The sequence below is a fragment of the Protopterus annectens genome, chromosome 12.part0 (genome assembly GCF_019279795.1).
Source record: "Protopterus annectens isolate FY-2018-M chromosome 12.part0, PAN1.0, whole genome shotgun sequence".
Lineage (NCBI taxonomy): Eukaryota > Metazoa > Chordata > Ceratodontiformes > Protopteridae > Protopterus > Protopterus annectens.
The window spans coordinates 527,640,341-527,654,637 of record NC_056746.1 but is presented as its reverse complement, the minus strand read 5'-3'; the positions used below and the strand labels follow the sequence as shown (position 1 = coordinate 527,654,637).

The following is a 14,297-nucleotide window of genomic DNA, read 5'->3' as shown; positions in this document are numbered from 1 at the left end:
TACAAAGGGCAACACATTTGATAAATATGTTTTTCAAGTTGCATGTAGTTAAAATATACTTCAATATTTACTTTTTATTCATTCTAATCATTGGACCTACCTTAATGCTTGGACCAGATTAAGATCTGCAAACTCGTGAAGTTCAACAAAAGCCTGAAGAACTTTAATGTTGAAGTCATCTCTGATAAAATAAAAAAGCATTGCGATTAATACTTAATACAATCATACCCATTTACAAAACATTCAAAGGAACCATACAAGTCACCAAATTGCAGATCAAAGGACCAGAATGCAGAAGGCAGAGTTGTCAATAGCTGTGAAGAACACTATGAGAGTGCCTTATGAACACATTAAGGACAGTTTATTTCAAGTCAGTGTTTTAATGAACCTTCCATTTCTGAAATATATAACAAAGGATTAAGATCAGGTCACTGATCTTAACCAACTTATTATGTGATTGTGACACAGATGCCAAGAAATTCACCTCGAGAACAAATAATAAACGGTTAGGCTCAGTGAGACATGATCATAATTCTTTGCAGTGCATGGGACTTTATGGGCTCCATGTACTTCTAGTTACAAAAAAGTGTTTTGCCATATATATATATATATATATATATATATATATATATATATATATATACACACACACACACACACACACACACACACACACACACATAAAATGCAATCCGTTACATTTACGCTCACCTTTCATGCCTCAACTGTTCAGATCTTCACAAAACACCCAGATTATTGCGTTAAATGTTTGGTCAGTTCTTCATAAAATTTGTGGTTTTCAGACAAACAACCAAGAATTCAGTAAATAATGTCATACGTTTTAAGTTTTAGACTGCTTAACCTTTAGAAAATATGGGCAAACATACATCCTGTTATTCTAACTACATTTATGTTTTTAAGAGCAAGTTTGGGGCAACTTACTGGTATGGAGAGCAGGCAGAAACAAACCTTTTATTTCTGCCATTGTCATTTGCTAGCAAGTACTGGTAGATTTTACTGCCTGACACACTACATTTGTCCTTAACAACTTTAGCAGGTGGTGCTTAATAACTGTTAAGGTCGGGTATCGAGCTACTAGCTTAGTTTTTGGTGTCATTCAAAGAGGATGCAGTTCCTGTCAGCCTGGGAAGCAATGGTCGACAAACCTTGCTGTTTTGCCGGAGATGGTTTGCACTTGGGCTTTTGGCTGCTGGCATAGGCTCTAGCCTCCCCCATACTATCTTTTTTAGGCCTCCCCCATAGTATCTTTTTTAGGCAAGATCTTGAAAACAACACTACAGATGTGAAATTAGCCAACCAGAACAAAATAAAGGTCATGCTGCTAAATGCTATGAGCTTAAATTAAAAACTGCTGTCCCTGGATGCACTTCCATCACTAGAAAATGTAGATGTCTGTGCAGTCACAGAAACCTGGTTCAAGGCCTCAGAGTACCCCAGCCTTGCAAGGCTACAATGCCTTCCACACATTTAGTCCACAAAATGAAGGTATGAAAACCAAAGGAGGTGGTGTTTCTATCTATATTAGAGATACATTCACTTCCTGTCTACTTAGACTAGAGACCTCCATGGAGTTGCTCAAAGTTCAGGTTACAGTGGGTAAGACCCCCATTCAAGTCATAGCCAGTAATAGAACCCCCTCCATGGGCCACAATGCCCATGAAGTCTACATGACCAAACTGGAGACTATCCATATTTTACCGAATATTCTGGTTATGGAAGATTGCAATTATCCCACCATCCATTGGGAAACGTACGCTAGCCCCAACTTGCTAGCACAAAAGTTCCTTGACTTTGTTAATTCAAATGCCCTGGAACAAATTGTTTATACCCTGATAAGAGGAACAAACATTCTAGATCTGGTCTTCACTAACATGACAAACAGATGCACCACAGCAACTGAAAGACCTCATTAGTTAAACCTGACCACAAATCAGTCACCTTCGAGCTGGCAGTAACAACAGAACTTACAAAGGGTGACATCACACTAAAAACTTCACCAAGGCAAACTATACCCTCCTAGGCAAAGGTATAAATGCATTCCAAGCCACAGCCCTGTACAATCACTTGCATAAGTGTATAAACTTGGCTGTACCAGAAGGAATCAAAGCTAGAGCCCCAAGTAAAAACAAGCTGCCATGGTGGACATCCTGCATCAACAAACTTCACAATACATGCAAAAATCTGCTATCCCAAGAAAACAATGGCAAGGCCCCAACAATAGAAAAGCACCTTCCTCAGCCTCAACAGGTAAATAAGACAACTTGTCAAATCCTTGAATAGCTCCTTTGAGAGAAACTTAGCAAGTACAGCCAAGGATAACCATAAAACCTTTTACAGCTATGTTTATTTGTGTCTTTCGGCTTTTCACGGTTAGGGGTCGCCACAGCTGAATTCCGGTCCGCTAATGATTGGCAGTAGATTTTTATATGCTCGCTTGCCGGGCCTAATGCACAACCTTCAACAAAGGAACGCCCATTCACGCATGTCGCCACAAGAAGACGCTCTAACTGAGAATCGAACGGTATGTAGCCTAAAAGGTACGACCCAAGCATGTGCAGAACTAATGACCAACGGTATCTCACACACACACTGACCCCAGAGAGACAGCAAACCTGCTAGCGGATAGGTTTGGTGAAAATTTCACTCCATTATCCCCTCCTAACTTATCACAAACCTTCCCCCAAACTCCCCTCCCCTACATATCTGAAGAGCAGGTCCTCAAAACCTTGTTCAAGGCAAAAAACACAGCATCTATGGGACAAGACAACATCCCAGGCTGTCTTCTAAACAGGCTAAAAACATGAACCAGCATCACCATTAAGTATCCTTTTCAATCCCAGCCTAACCACAAGCTTTGTTCCTGCAGAATGGAGAACAGCAACAGCTACTGCCCTCCACAAAGGTGGCTTAGCAACAGACCCAGGGAATTACAGACTCATAAGCCTGACCAGCCTCATCTGTAAGGCCATGAAACATGTGCATCATTATGGACCTCATAAAGACATGGGCGACCTCCAAACCCTGGATCCTACCCAATTCGGCTTCAAGGGCAGATCCTGCTGGTTAAACCTGGTGGACGTCTTTGAAAATGTGACCAGGGCCATTGACGAGGGCAAATCTCTGCACACAGCATACCTCAACTTGGCAAAGGCTTTCAACACAATCCCACATTCAGGCATTACCGATAAACTTAGCAAACTGAATGTAAACCTCAGTGTTGTAAGATGGGTTGCCAACTGGCTCACAAACCGGACATACACTATCAGAGCGGGCGACTCCACATCAACCAGCAGACCTGTTATTAGCAGGGTACCACTGGGGTCAGTGCTGGGTCTCCTACTGTTTAGTATATACTTCTCAGAAGTTCAGGTCAAAATTAAAGGGTTGTGGCTGACTAAGTCTGCAGACGACTGCAAAGTAGGTGCAATCATTGAATCCCCAAATGATGTCAGTATACGCCAGGTCTCATGCAGACCAGTGAGTGATGTATTAGCCATGGTCTCAGACTGAATGCAAAGAAATACATCATCATTCCCTTCAGCACAAACAATGTCCCTTCAAACTATCAAATCAATAACGATACCCCAAGTATCCACAAATTGGTAAGGGACCTGGGATCACAAGCTGACTGCAACCTTAACTTCAACCACCAGGTGTCTACTGTAGTAAGGAAGGCTTTCTATGTAGCACACTTGATTAGTAAAGGCATCCACCTTGAGAGCAAAAGAGGTTATAATCCCTCTATACTCGGCACTAATCTGGCCCATAATTGAGTACAATGCCCCATTTGGCATGTACCCCACAAAGCACCTACAGCAACTGCAGAGACCTCAAAGGTTTCTAACAAAGATCATCAAGAGGCTCCAGCATGTGCCTTACACAGCCCAACTAAAGTCCCAGTCACTATACTCTGTGTTGGGGAGACTTATGCCTGGCCTACAGAGAAATCCAAGATAAAAACCTAATGAACCTGCTGCATATCAGTAAATCAAATGGGATTAGGGCTACCTGTTTCAGGGACCTACATATGGCCTGCAATTTAAACAGGACATGCTGGAGAGACAGATTTATTTCCCAGTGACTGTTGCATCTTTGGAACATGCTACCAATTCATGTGAAACAGAGCATCTCTATGACACTGTTCAAGAGGAACCTGGACGAGTGGATGGGGCACCATAAATTCTTACCAGGGATAGTACCCACAACCCTCCTGGACATGGGCAGTCATCATTAAATGCAATCTTGAGTACTGGCTATCATTTTCATGGTATTACATTGGGATGAAATGGCTAGGCTTAAAATGACCTCTGGGTTGATGGCCTACTAATCTCCTATGATCTTTAACTGGTCTGTCTTTTTCCGAATATCGGAGAGTAATCACCACACTCCATGTACTACAAGTGGGTTAGAGAACAGCACAGATCATAACCTTCTGATATGATGAACAAAGACATTTGCTCAGAAAACTGTGTAGAAAAGCATAGCAATGAAGACTTGAACAAACAACAACGCAGGAAGTCTTGATAATCTCTAGATAACCTAGATGTTACTAACTAAACCAGAATTTCTGTATGACCTGAAAACATCTTTAACAAATATAAACCTGTAAGAAACCCTTCGATGTCATACATGTAGCATGAATTAAGAATTTTTTTTTTTTTTTTTTTTTTTAAGTATAATAAAGTAATATTAAGGAATGGCACATACCGTAACATGTTGATCAAGGTACAAGTCAGAACAACAAATGCAGACATCTAGTGGTGGTTTAAAAATTTGACAGGAAAACATGTGCAACCCACCTCTTTCTTATTAAGCAGTGAGCTCCTTAGTCAATTAAGGAACCAGATACTCACCTAATTTTTTAATGTTAGCAGAGCAGTGAGGTACCATCAGATCTTAACACTTCTTGTTGGCCTAAGCTAACATCACATTATGACTGGACAGACTCGGTGCAGTGCTAAGGTTGTGACACCAGGAAACTCTTGGAAAAGGACTGAGTTTGCTCCTACAGGTACCACTTCCACAAGCCAAGTCTGCTATGCCAGCAAATGTACCTGGCAAAGGACATACTTCCTAAAAGTGTGGTGAATTATGGACTTTTCATTATGGCTGTACAATGATTAACGGACTGAACTTCGGCTCTCCCAGCGTGAAAAAAGAAACTGAAAGACAAGGGCCAGGATCTCTGTCACTTTTAGTAAATTCATTTACTGTCTTGCAAGTCCGCTGCCTACAAAAAAGAAGCTAAGACAGCCTGAAAGAAAATCAACTAGTAAAGGTGAAGAGAAAATACTGACTGGGAAGAATCCTGTAGCTGTTCAGCAAAAAGCAGTTCAAGCTCCAGCTTTGGTGCAAGACATGGCTTCCACAAATCTAAAGGAAAAAAGTCAAATGTGCTCAGAGGAGAAATGCTGAAGAAGTATATCAAGCCCTTGCTTAAATTATATGATACACAACAAGAGATGTGAATATAATTCTTGTAAATGTGAACTTGTTAATATGCTTCGATTACTTTTACATAAATATAAGTTTGCCTATGTCACAAGTCACAATTCAATAAAGGTGTTTAAAAATTGAACTAATCAGTGGCATCTCAGAGGGGTCCATGTTGAAACTCACTCTACTGTATTTGAACTCATCTTTGAAAATATAATGTTAGTAAGATAATTAGGGGCAGCCAAATATGCGGTAATAACCACATGGCCAGAGGCTGTATCATAACCAGTTGAAATATGTTTCAATGAAAATACACAACCCATGTATATGCAATGTGACAAAATTATCAAACTACAAACACAAAATATTCTGCAGGGTAAGCAAGCCTATCTGCACCATTCCATGTGGGGGGTTTCTCTCTCACACCCCTCTTTTGATTATTTTCACTCCACTGAGGTTCCACCTTAGAGAAAATTGAGAAAAACATACTTTCATTTTAATCTTCTTCAAACCTGCTCCATGTCTGAGGTACACTCTCAATACAGAAATATCTAAGTAAACACCAGTCTGAAGACTTAAGTACACAATCTTGGACCATATAAAACAGACTCAAATAACACAAGGATGCAAAACATTAATACCACAAAGCATAATGCTGTGTAAAGAGACAGAAAAAAAGCAGAAGTACAAAGCAGTCACCACAATCAGATCTGATCAAACAACAAAACAAAAAACACTGTAATATAAAAATAAATCACAATGATATTCCTACAAAGTCAAAAGAACAAATCCCTATACAGGGAAGGAAAATCTAACCACATACAAAACTATTACATCTCACCAACAGAACAGGAGAGTTAAGATGGACAGGCGGGTGGGGGCTATGATCACAAAAAAAAAATCAATGTTATATCATAAAAGTTAGTGAAGCCCTCAGGATGGATTACAGTAAATACAATAAAGGGGAACAAGCACAAATTCTAAATTTATCTGAACCTGTGACTTATGCAGGGGGAGGAAAAGAAAAGAAATTTGTAGTGGAAAGAGAAACGCAAATGAAAGGAAACGCTGACAGGGGAATAAATGAGGAGGAGCTCGGGGTATTGATAAAGGAGAAGGTATAACGTTTAAAGAAGATGCTCTGAAAATGAAGCCCCTGGCAAAGATGCTGGTTAAATAGTTTGCCCTGCAATACAAAAATGATACAAACATAGTTGATTAAGGGTATCTTGAATGAGTTCAACAAATCCTTGCAATAAAGTGTGTTACCACTGCACTTCACAGTAGCATCAGTGGCACTAGTGTGCAAAGAAACAACTTGGGAAAGTAAAGGCTGGTAAGTTTGACATACACGGTAGGAAAATAGAGAAAAAATCCTAATGGAAAGGCTGGTATGCTTTTGAGAGGATAATGAACTTCAAAGTGAGAGTCAGCAAGAATTTAAAACCAAAAAATCCTGTTATATTTATAGCATTTAATTCTATGGCTGTACGACCCATAGGACATGCAGAAATAATCCAGTGGATGTGATGTGTTTTTGGATTTCATCAAGGTCGTTGGCATTCCAAAATACAGAAGACTAACAAAGAAGCATCTTGTGGGACAAACATAGTAAATAGTCTTTTTTTTTTTACTTTAATTCTAGCAAAATATGTGCCATCAACAAAGAATCACAACCAAAGGAATGTGCTCTTATTTTCAGCATTATCTATACATACCTTGTAAGAGAAAAAATGAAGTTATATTTGTTACAGTACAAAGACACAACACAGGCTAACAAATGCACACAGATTTAACCTCTACTTTGGAGAGAAGTGCACTCCCCAACTTCCAAGATGGACGCACAATGAGCAACAGCTTAATTTCAGCTCTCCCAATGTGAAACCAGAAAAGAGAGCCAATGAATTTGTCTTTTTGGGTAAATTTCAGTTACTGGCTAGTAAGTGTACTGCTTGGATGCCAGCAAAGAAAAAAATAAGAGAACCTGAAAGAAAATCAGCCACAAAAGATGAGGAGAAAACACTGACTGGGAAGAATCCTGCAGAGGTTCAGCAAAAAGCAGTTCAAGCTCCAGTTTTAGTACAAGACATGACAAAGTAATCTACAGGAAAAATAAGTCAAATGTGCTCAGAGCTGATTAAAATAAATGAAACAAGGAGAATATCAACTTAAATAACAAAATGCTGGAAAATATGAAAGAGGCTTTAGACAGATATTCAGATGAGCTGATAAAACTACAAAAACTGAGGTCAAAGTAAAGAAAATGTGGAGTACGAGACTGCACAAGAAGAGAAGGTTTCAAAAAATGGTAGAATTAGAGGAAAAGAGCACTTAGGGGAAACCTTAGATTTTCTGCTGTACTAGAAAACTGGAAGGAACAGACTGTATTAATTTTATGAAAGCACAAATAAGCACCTGGACTGGTATTCCACAGGTAAAATTGTTAATTGAAAGGGCACATCATGTGTATGCCCCAAACCTGGCCATGAGAAAGCAACCAAGACTTCTAATAGTAAAGATGCAATCCTACCAGCAGAAAGAGTTGATTCTGAAAAAAAAAACCTGTGGCAGAAGGACAAAATACTAAAAGTTGGAAATAGAGTGTTTGAGGACCAAGCAGAACTGGAATAAATTCATCCCAGCAATCAGGGTATGTCGAGAAGCAGGTATCCATTTATCTTCAGAATATTTTTTCCTGGAGGGTCAAATTCATTGTTTCATGCAAAGTATACTAAGAAGGAAAGACAAAAGTTTGTCCAACAAAAAGTGAGTTATCAAACAGAAGGGGATTCTTCCTCTTATTCTAATGATAATAAAGCTCATAGATGGACTATGCCAATGAAACTTTTGGAAAATGCTTGAGAGGAAAAAAAGCACAGGAGTTGACTCTGAAAACCAGGAGTATGTTGGAAATGAACCAGAAACTGGATGTGGAAGGTGGAGATCAACAGGAAGAAAACCAGCAACTCAATGACATTTGTGAAATATGGCAGAACAAGAAAGCCTGGAAATACTGGACTTTTTGAAACTGTTAAACTTGTAGGGGACTCCAAAGCACATACCCTACTTCATATCATTAATGTTTGGAAGGACATTAAGGAGCATGGAAGAGGAAGGAAAGAGGTAACTAATAATTTTTGTTAACAGTATTTTTTATAAAACATGACCTATACAACATGTTATATAGTAAAGCTTTTTCAGTTATTTTTCTGTGCAATAGGAATACTAAAGTAATCAGGTGCCCCCATTTCCTTCTTTCTTTCTGCTTGTTCAGTTTTAAGAAATGTAGACACTGCGATGTAAAAAAGAAGAAAGCCTGGACAAAAAGAGCATGATATAAGCAAATCTGATATGCTTTTTCTCACTCTTAGGGGATGACTGGATTAAATCCCTTGGCTTGATCTAACAACGAGTTTTAAGCAAGTAAATAAAAGAACACATTGAATGTAATGAATTTCTCATGTTCCTGTGGAGATGAGCTGATAAGGGCAACAAAAAAAACAAATATTTTTTTTCTTTCAATAGATAAAAGATAATGCTTCTGAGAGAATTCAGTTTGTTTTCTACATCTGGGAGATGAATAAAGATAAGACAAAAAACAGACAGCATTTAGTATACATAGAAGAACAGGCTGTACTGTGCATCTTAGCATGGATAGCCTTTGTTATAGGTCAATTCAAGCCTGAGAGTTTAGCTGTCAGTATGGGTAACTGGAGGGTTAAATTTCATTATTTGAAGATGTACAGAGTTTTATGTGTGGCCATGTTTTTTTTTAGAGTTTTCATTAAAACAAAAACCAAAATGTCTTGTAAGTTGTGACACAGGTTCAAATGGATATGGCAAAAAACAACTGTATAAAAGATCAACCTAACAAACATTAATGTATGCATGTAACATAAAAGCTGAAACTAGACATGTTTAAAAAAGCTGTTTTACATAAGTGGTGGGAATAATAACTTATCACAACGACAACACTTTACATATTATGTTTGAATATGAAAGGTCATATGGGTATTTACAAAAAAGAAAGAGTAGTGAACTACACTAAAAATACAGAGTACAAATAGCTATGCTACAGGAGGACACATTTGAAAGAAATAAGCATGGGAAAATAGATAATTGATAAAGAAAGGATTTCTGGATTGTTATTCAGTGGAATGTCTAGGGCAAAGGAAAAGGAGAGTAATTACATTAATTGCTAGTGGAGCAACAACAGTGATAGAAGGAAAAAAGACGATAATGGTAGGTATGCAGTAGTAAGGGGCTACTGGCAAGGGAGGAGGATTACACGGGCATGTACTTACATTCCACCTAAAACTGCTACAATGGAGCTTAAGAAAACTGTGGAAGGAAAAAAAATCAGCTTTCAGCAGGGAATACTGTGCATAGGAGAGGACTAGAATTTGATTTGCAACTTTGAGGATGTAACGGGGGTGCTTAGAAGGGAAAATCTAATAAAGGAGTAGATTTCTGAAGAAGTTTAGAAAAATATTTGGTATGGAAGATGTGAAGTCAGTAGTAGGAACTTGGACAGAATTTACATATTATTCGCCAAGGTACGATAACTGGGCTAGACTAGACTGAATTTATATATCACAGGAACATGTGCATTTAATTGAAGACGAACACACACACACACACACACACACACACACACACACACACACACACACACCCAAAAGTTTTCAGATCATACACAAAAAAATGCAGGGCAATGAAGCAAAAATGACACACTGGTGTTTTCTCACTTACCTGTTAAAAAGAGAGGAATTTAAGGAATGGGTATGAGAATTTTCTACAACAACTGGAAAGACCACAGAAATACCTCACAAAGAGGATTACTGGCCTCAAACATATGCCCTATGCAGACAGTGTCAAAACCTACAGCTTTACTCCATCGCATATTGCCTACTCAGGGGCGATCTCTGCCTAACATACAAAGCTATGTCAAACCTAGAGCTGTTGGACATGCTCCACTTAAAGAAATCCCAATCCCTCCGAGCTACACGCTCTAGGGACCTTAACCTTGTCACCACAATAAACAGAACATGCTGGAGGGATAGATTCCTGTCCCAGAGACTTCCCATACTCTGGAACAGACTACCTATCTATGTCAAACAGAGCTCCTCATTAGCACTCAAGAAAAATCTTGATGATTGGATGGGAAATGGGAAATTCACCCCGGTGATCACTTCTGTGGCTCTGCTCGACAGGGGCACAGGAAAATAATTTTCTTGGGTGGCGAAAGCCAGGGTACATTTTTTGGCTAGGCTTGTATGGGCCCTAGGGCCGATAGCCTAGTACCTACCTATGAACCTAATTATTAGGAAAGACATACATTTTCTTTAGAAGTTATAAGCTAATGAGCGGGGTAAAACGACAATGGGGTTTAAACACAGGGTAGAAATAAAAGAGAAAGAGATTTGGTTAAGAAGTAATATAAACTGGGCTGGCAAAGGCTAAAGTGCTGCAGAATAAAGGGAATTTTGCAAAACAAGAAAAAAAGTACAAATGCAGGGTACTAAACAGAAAATAAAAGGAGCATCTAGATAATAAGCATGAGTTTAGAAAGACTGCTGTTAAGCAAATATTTTTTGATAACTCCAGAGCGCAGAAACTTTTAGCACAATGACTTAGACATTAGAGAGTAGAAAGGGTTGTCACTAAACTTAGGGAGCCTATAACAAGAAAAATAACTACAGAACCTATAGCGGTACAAGAGCCATTTCAGAAATTTTATGAAAAATTGCATAAAGTACAGAAATGTGGAAGCCAAGAAATAGCAGAAATGAAAATAATTATGGAAGACTTTAGCAGAAATGAAAACATCTAATGAAGACATTATTGTGCCAAGATTAGAAGCAGAAGAGGCTCAACAACCAACAGTTAAGATGGGAGAAGAGGAGATAAAAACAGTGATGTATAATCAAACTTCAGGAAAGTCTACAAGAACAAATAGTATTCCTGTGGAAGTTTAGAAGTTAGGAGTGAAAAAATATCTTGGAAGAAATTTGTCTAAAAACTATTTAAAGATGCAAAGGAACTACTACTGTGATATAATCTAGAAACTAAAACAAAACAAAAAAAATTAAGAATTTATTATTTACCAGAAATCACAATATTACTTTAGTACTTTTACTTGATATCCTGCCAAATGTTTGTATTTTTGTAATACTTTTTTCTTTTTGTATTATTACTCATACCACACGTGAGAGTCGGTCTTTACTGTGTACAGATTTATCTGAACCACAAACAAATAATCTGGAATGTTAACTTTTCAATACAATTGCAATGTATTTATGAATGCATGTATGGCTACATGTATACATGTTAATTCTCTTTACACTGCCTATAATGTCCTACTATATAATGACTTTATATGCAATTATTTTGATGTGCACTCTATACACATGTAGTATGCATTGGAGCTTTTCTTCCTGGACTCTACTGATATGGAATTCCCCAGTTGGATATTCCTGAAAAAAAATGAATGAATGATTGAATGAAATATGTCCCTTAGAGAAAGGGTGGTCTTGAAGGATAGGATACCACATGAAGCAGCCTGGGAAACTACAAGCCAGCAGCTTCACTTAAGTGATGAGGAAAACATTTAGGTACATAATGTTCATGAAGGAAAATGGGCTGCTGAACTCATTCAAACTCAGCACAGGGGAGCACACTGGCTATGCAAGTAGCCTGACGTACCTCCTGCACTCTGGTGAGTTGACTGACACACTTCAATCATATGGTTAAGTAACTTTGCTTCAGTGGCATCAGTAAACAGCTAACATGTTCGAGCATAAGCTAAATCAAATCATTGTTTAGCTTATGAATTAAATGCTTTTTTAACATGAGCAATCAGCTAACAGATGTTAAACACATTTAAGGGAGAAGCTAAAGCAACTTATTGTTTTAGCTTGAAAAGTGAATGCTAGTTTCAGCTACTTTGTGAAAAATTACTTGGCAAACCTAAGTCAGCAGTCAGAAATACAAGCATTTCACACGTTAAGAGCCATAGTACTGATACTGTTAATGTACTAACACATCCCAGCAGGGATCCACAACAGGAAGAGTCTGCCAGACAAACCAGATCCAATTCTATTACTGTGTTACTAGGCAGGCAGGCAGACAATGGCAACTCTGTGGATGTGGTCTATATGCACTCCAAGGAAGCCTTGATCTCAGTTCTCCTCCACAGGATTCTTCAAAATTGAGGGGACAGAAGTGGGTACTAAAACATACAAGTGTGTGGAAGTTGAAGAAAAAAGTATTACAGACAGAGCTCTAAGATTAACAGATGACAAGTAGTGTCCCACAGGAATTGGTCCTAAGGTTAGCTTTTCATAGAGGGCAGGAAAAATCGGATCAAACTGTTTGTAGACGACATCAAGCTAGAAGTGGGGACAGTATCTGATGCACAGTATATCAGAGTAAACCCGAAGAAGTTGGAGGTGTACAGTGCTGCACCTACTGAAACAGAACTCCAGAGTCAATAAAGACAAAGGGGTGGGTTAGTCACAAGAAAAAAGAACGAGAGAATACCTTGCAACTATTATTATAGGAATAATTAAAAACTAGGCTACAAATAAAATGGAAGCAGCAATGGTAAGACAAATAGCAATTTGTACATCCAGGGGTATGGCAGCTAAAGACAGAAAAGGTCACTATTTACCTCTAGCATTCTTCATACAAACCACTGCTGGAGTACAATGTAGAGATTGGATAGCCTCAGAGGGAGAAAGATTACACTGCTACAGGAAGGTACACAGGCAGATGGAGGGAATGCTGTATTAAATGGAACTCTCTTCACCTGCTAAGAGAGGTGGAATAAACAAAAAAAAAAAAAAAGAGAGAGAGAGGTACAGTGGTATGATTTGGGTACACAAAGCAAAAACAGGCACAAGAATGGTCCTGGCTCTGTGCTACAGAGATAAAGTCCTGACTGCAACTTAAACAACCCTAGACCAATTAGCTGCTCAGGAGAGGTGGACAAGACATTTTTTATGAGAAAAAGGACTCCTCACTTTATGAAACCCTGTAGAGTGTTCAAAACACATATAGGCGTGAACTTCACTTCTGACACCTTTCCAGCTGATGTGACTACTGCAATAAAGATCATCTTTTCCATGACAGAAATTTTAACTGAACCAAGTACAATGCCTGAAAAGTAGGTTTAGTCAAGGTTCCTGGGATAAAATTATGTCTCCTATGGGAATCAATAGTTTCTTCAGAAGCTTCATATGCAGTACTCCTCTACAGAGCATCTTCCCTCTGGGTGTGGATGTTAAGAGCACCCTAAAGATTGATAAATTTGAAGCGTTAATCTTAACCCATGTGCATTCTAACCTCTTAGAAAGAACATACATTGGATAATCTAGGATCTAAGAAAGCTGTACCTGGAGTGGTACTGGGTGACATTCATCACATCAATGAGAAATGTAATTTGCTGGAATAAGGTATCCTCAACTGCTTGTTACTGAAAGTAATTCTTTAACAACAAAACTTCACCTTCCAAGTTGAGAGATGAATTGATGAAAGACTAATTAGGAACCATTTCCTGTAGCTGAAATGGCAATTTGTCTGAGAGGAAGCTGAAGGAAACAGTTTGACATCTACTTAAGATGGGAGAACCAAGACCGTCTTTGCTTTTAGCAGGAACTTTTTTTCAAACATCTTTGCCATTCAAACTTATAACAACAAGAACAGAGTAGTAATACATACAAACAGTAATACGGACAATATATTTAAATAACTATGTACACAACAAATGCCAAATGCCACAAAGGGTCATATATAGGGATGGTCCCTGTCAGTTTAGCGAAAAATCAGTTCACCGAACA

General features: G+C 38.4%; 1 protein-coding gene across 1 annotated transcript in view; it reads right to left on the bottom strand.

Moving 5' to 3' along the window:
• The window catches only part of CYTH3 (cytohesin 3), a 934,108-nt gene that overhangs the window by 366,216 nt on the left and 553,595 nt on the right, over nucleotides 1-14,297 (bottom strand). Inside the window, exon 6 of the mRNA XM_044089667.1 lies at nucleotides 101-181. Coding sequence (XP_043945602.1) covers nucleotides 101-181 — 81 coding nt within the window. The remainder of the gene's footprint in view (nucleotides 1-100; nucleotides 182-14,297) is intronic.